The 5,618-nt window shown below is 38.2% G+C and overlaps 1 protein-coding gene across 1 annotated transcript; it reads right to left on the bottom strand.

Moving 5' to 3' along the window:
• Positions 1–488: 488 nt before the first annotated feature.
• LOC118948725 (zinc finger protein 239-like) lies at positions 489–4,014 on the bottom strand. The gene is made up of 2 exons (XM_036973459.1): positions 3,380–4,014; positions 489–1,384 (listed from the first exon to the last, which is right to left on the bottom strand). The coding sequence occupies exons 1-2, from the start codon at positions 3,717–3,719 to the stop codon at positions 582–584; spliced, it is 1,143 nt and encodes a 380-aa protein (XP_036829354.1). The 5' UTR covers positions 3,720–4,014; the 3' UTR covers positions 489–581.
• Positions 4,015–5,618: the final 1,604 nt, after the last annotated feature.

Raw genomic sequence — 5,618 nt, 5'->3', positions numbered from 1 at the left:
CCCTGGTTAGAGGATAACTTGAAGAAAACAAACAGCTAGCTACATTTTGAAGTGTTGCATTATGATTCAAGTGGGTCACCAACGTGGTAAGTGTAACACAGCTCTTTTTGTTAAATCTCATAAATAGTACTCTTTCAATTCAGAGCCTGGATTTTCCCCCTGAGGCTAATATCCAGATCATGCTGAAATCAATAGAACAGGGGGAAACGTTTAGGCTTCTACATTGTGACATTATTAAAATACTCCTACTACAATGTTACAACATTCTACATTGTGACATCATTAAAATACTCCTACTACAATGTTACAACATTCTACATTGTGACATCATTAAAATACTCCTACTACAATGTTACAACATTCTACATTGTGACATCATTAAAATACTCCTACTACAATGTTACAAAATTCTACATTGTGACATCATTAAAATACTCCTACTACAATGTTACAACATTCTACATTGTGACATCATTAAAATACTCCTACTACAATGTTACAACATTCTACATTGTGACATCATTAAAATACTCATACTACAATGTTTAAACATTCTACATTGTGACATTATTTAATTGATATCATGAAACAACTCCATGTATTTTCTGATGTCTAATCAGAGACCATTTATCATAGTATCTCTTCCCACATTGATTACAGCTATAGGGTTTCTCTCCTGTGTGTGTTCTCTGGTGTATCTTTAGATAGCTAGATGTAGAGAAACTCTTCACACATTGATTACAGCTATGAGGTTTCTCTCCTGTGTGTGTTCTCTGGTGTTTTGTTAGACAGCTAGATCTTGAAAAACTCTTCCCACATTGAGTACAACTATAAGGTTTCTCTCCTGTGTGTGTTCTCTGGTGTAAAGTCAGACATTGATATGCACCAAAACTCTTCCCACATTGATCACAGCTATAAGGTTTCTCTCCTGTGTGTGTTCTCTGGTGTCTAGTCAGACATTGATATGCACCAAAACTCTTCCCACATTGATCACAGCTATATCGTTTATCTCCTTTGTGTGTTCTCTGGTGTATAGTTAGATTGCTAGATGTAGTATAACTCTTCCCACATTGATCACAGCTATAAGATTTCTCTCCTGTGTGAATTCGTTGATGCATTTTAAGGTCTGATGAAGAGTTGAATCTCTTCCCACAGTCAGAGCAGCAGTGAGATTTCCCTCCAATGTGCATTCTCAGGTGTTCTTTTAGTGAATTTGGTATTGAGAAATATAACCCACAATCAGAGCAGCAGTTAGATATCTTCCCGGTGGGTCTCTGCTGGTGTTTCTGGAGGAGTTCTGATCTGGAGAGACTCTTCTCTGCCTCGTCAGCATCATGAGGTTGTTGAGGCTCCCCAGAGGATCCACGATGGTCACATCTCTCTCCTGTGTGAATGACAACGTCAGACAGATGGTTAAAGGCCCAAACCATCAGAAATCCACTGTTTATTTTGAGGTAAAAGGTGGTGCCCAGAGCAGTTGTGAAGTTGTACAACAATTGACGTGTTAAATGATTTGACAATTAAGACAGTCAAGATAGCAACAATAGTTATATTTAGTCTTGTTTTCACATTAGTAGTAACTAGAAATAAGTTATTCAAGTTGTTGAAATCCTAAGCAGTGTGCCAGACAACTATTGGTCTCCAATACAGGCCCCTTTCTGTGTTTGCTTAAATTGCATCACGAGGGCAATGCACACATAATTTGATTAACTCCTCCATGGTAATGAGGAAACCGCTAGTTATGGATGTAGTATATCTGCTAATGAGGAAACCACTAGTTATGGATGTAGTATATCTGGTAATGAGGAAACCACTAGTTATGTTCTCATAGGCTGACAGCAAAAATAGCCCCCATTTACAGGTTGCGTATGAGTGTATTTCACATTACTTTTGGATTATAATTGTAAGGCTCGCTTGAATGTCCTGGTTAATATGTTTGTGTTATTGTCGCAAATCAACTGCTTTACACTTAAAAAACACTTAACCAGTAAAATGCTCTTTGGCTTTAACATCAGCCATAACTTCACCTAACAATAACATAGACCTACTGTAGGACCCATAACTTCACCTAACAATAACATAGACCTACTGTACGACCCATAACTTCACCTAACGATAACATAGACCTACTGTAGGACCCATAACTTTTTGTTATCTGTTTTTGTTATCTGGGACACCCTAGAACATACAGTGCATTCAGACCCCTTCCTTTTGACACATTTTGTTAATCAATCAAAATATTTCACTTGGAAATGGCTTATGCCAAACGATGCTTTTATCCAGGCTTCAACCGACTCCCATTCCGATTTACGGATTATATATTTTTTAAATCTTATCTTCAGACAATACCTCATAATGACATCACAATACCCCATAAAAGTGAGGAAAAAGGTTTAGAAATGCTTGCATTTCTGTAGGACTTGTAACTCTCTAGGTCATGCCAGTAGGCTACAGTAGGTTGTATCTCTCTAGGCCATGCCAGTAGGCTACAGTAGGTTGTAACTCTCTAGTTCATGCCAGTAGGCTACAGTAGGTTGTATCTCTCTAGGCCATGCCAGTAGGCTACAGTAGGTTGCAACTCTCTAGGCCATGCCAGTAGGATACAGTAGGTTGTAACACTCTAGGCCATGCCAGTAGGCTACAGTAGGTTGTAACACTCTAGTTCATGCCAATAGGTTACAGTAGGTTGTATCCAAGTGGAAACAATGATCAACCCAATGTGGAAAGAGTTGAATTTGGTCAACAACAAAATGAATGGCTTATTTGCTACGTGAGGATTACTTGATCTAACAGAAGTTTCATAATGATTAAGTTGTTATGTGACATACCGACAACTTTGATAAAAAGCACTATAGGAGTTGTCTCCAGATCGCTATGCATATTCATGCTAGTAGCTTAGCATCTCTCTCCATTGAATACAGGCAGTTGATGTCAACAACCCTCATAGAATATAAATAATATATTACAATAATAGGATGTATCCACCAATCCAAAGAAGGGATAGGTGGAAGCTAGAGAACCCACAGTGCCGCTTTGTGGACAACGACTCCCCTTGTTAGGACAGAGAGACATCTTGTCAGTATATCCATAATCTTTGGTGTAGCCAACCCAACTCTCACATGGCACTATTAGGGGCCCCGGTGTGTAGTAAAAATCACTACATGCAGTGCCCCCCAGTCTGCAGTCAGCAGATAGACCCTTCTCAAATATATATGTTAAGTCACTTTTTGGAAACGGAATGGAAAAAACAAGGGGTAGCTTGCTCTCTACGTCTCTGATTCTAGACATCAGTCATCATCCTAGGGCCCTCCGTTGAAGAGGTATTGACGAGCCAACTCCGAATATCCAAAGTTAAAAACAAATTGAAGACAGTACTTACTGGTGTTAATCAGATCTCCTATCTCCACCTCTTCATCTTTCAATGTGACAGTAATATCCCCTTCCTTCTTCACTCCAAAAACGACATCCTCTTTCACTGCCTCCTCTTCTTTTACTTTAACATCCTCCCCCTCTTTCACTCTGAACGCATCTTCCTCTTCTTTCACTGAAACGTCTTTCTCTTCTTCTTTCACTGTAACAGACTCACCCTCTACTTGTTTTTTAACTGTGACATCCTCTTCCTTCTCCTCTTTCACCACAATGTTCAGCCCCAGAGCTTCTTTCTCCGTCCAGCAGATCTCCTCTTCTTTAACAGGAGGGGAGAAGTTTAGGGAGCTCATGGTCGGGGATGTTATCTAGCTATCATTAGCGACTAGGCTAGTGCTAACTTAACCAGACAGCTACTATAGCTGACTAATACAAAATAACGTAATATTAAATTAAATAGGTTAACAAGTAGATACAACAGAAGAGTGTCTAAAACACATCAGCTAATATACACCGAAAGCGTATAAATATCTTGAATCTTTCGGCTATGTTGGCTAGCAAGCTACCGAGGTGGTTGACGAGCTGTTTCTGAAGAACAGTCCACTAGATTATACGTCACGCTGGCAGCGTCGCCTGAAAGACGCACATCGCCGCCTGCTGACTGGAGTGGAAACGCAGTTGAGGATCATATTTTATTTTCAGACAAAGGTTATTTTAAATGGATTTAATTAAACAATACTATTATATTGAGACATACAAAGACAGGAATGTGTTGATTGATTAGTGCAAATAAAAAAAATGTTTACCAGCATATTTAAGGCAGTTTCATTAAGTCATACTAAATCTAAATTAGCAGCTAGCTACTGTAGGTCTATACTGTTCCTACATGGTGTAACAATACATCATGTAGATGTATATAATGAACAGACTAGGTCTATACTGCTCCTACATTTTGATGTATTATTATGTGTTATTTCTTTCTCCTTTATTTAACCAGGTAGGCAGTTTAGAACAAGGTTTCATTTACAACTGCGACCTGGCCAAGATAAAGCAAAGCAGTTTGACAAAAACAACAACACAGAGTTACACATGAACAAACATTCAGTCAACAACACAATAGAAGATCGAGAATATATTTTTAAGTTTAGGAATATTGTGAAACACGATCATTCCACTATTAATGCAGATATTATGGACATTTTATTTAAAACATGTAATTAAATTATAATTGTAGCTCCTTTAATTCAGACCCAAAATGTATTTGCTATAATGTGTGCCATTGCCCGGCTGTTAAAATGGACAGGAGACTATTTGAGACTCAGCCTTGAGTTTAAATCTGATGGAATGTTAACTTTGATTGTCTTCAATGAAAATTACCTTTCAAACATGGAATGCAACGTTGTATGAAACATTATTGTCAAGTGACTTGATGTCTACGGTGCCAAAGACATTGATAGTTGGGAGTGTCAAGTATGTTGATATAACGGTAATAATGTCAAAATCCCACTTTTAACAACCATCAGAATTGGTTAAAAAAAAAGGTTATACCCAAGTAGTGCAGCGGTCAAAGGTACTGCATCGAAGGGCTAGAGGCATCACTACAGACCCGGGTTTGATCCGGGTTTAAACTCCACCAACGAAACTAGATCATCACATTTTAAAATGTTCAGGAGAGAATTCCAGGACCACGGAGCTGAGTAACTAAAACTATTTCTACCATGACCTGTTCTAATTTTTGGTACTGTTAGAAGCAAATGAGAAGGGGACCATAATTGCTCTGTTTGATCAAATAATTAAGACACACAAATTACTTGAGGGAGCCAGAGATCAAGATAATCTAACCAGAAGGAGGAAAATTCTGCCGTTATGCTCCTGAGGTTTCCGGTAATGGGCTACACCAGAGATCGGCAACCTTTTCCAGATGGAGTGCCAAGTTATCTTACCATTTCTAACGATCTGCGTGCCAGTTAGGATTTTCATATGCACATTTTTGTGGAATAGTTTCAATTTATAATAGTATCTCAAAATCATTGTCTGTGATTCATCTACATTCTATCTAAATTAAAATTATACAAATCTAAAAGTAACTTTTATTGCTATTGCCAACTATGTAAAAATTGCCTACATAAAGCTAACAAATAAAAACATTGCAGCCTGCAGGTAGAAAATATACTATAAATCACATTTTCTGCACATGGCCTGTCTACAACAATCTTGAAACATTGTATCAACTGGGTCCTCCAGTCCTCCAG

Source organism: Oncorhynchus mykiss, unplaced genomic scaffold (assembly GCF_013265735.2).
Source record: "Oncorhynchus mykiss isolate Arlee unplaced genomic scaffold, USDA_OmykA_1.1 un_scaffold_250, whole genome shotgun sequence".
NCBI classification, from domain to species: Eukaryota; Metazoa; Chordata; class Actinopteri; order Salmoniformes; family Salmonidae; genus Oncorhynchus; species Oncorhynchus mykiss.
Note: the sequence above shows the minus strand (reverse complement) of the source record. Positions and strands in the feature narration are given on the sequence as shown.

What these genes read in the sequence shown, in the direction of transcription:
- LOC118948725 (XM_036973459.1), bottom strand. Translation starts at nt 3,719, where the DNA reads ATGAGCTCCCTAAACTTCTCCCCTCCTGTTAAAGAAGAGGAGATCTGC. An exon ending in AGGAGATCTGATTAACACCA is followed by an intron (nt 1,385 to 3,379) that starts GTAAGTACTGTC and finishes TCATTCACACAG; the next exon opens with GAGAGAGATGTGACCATCGT.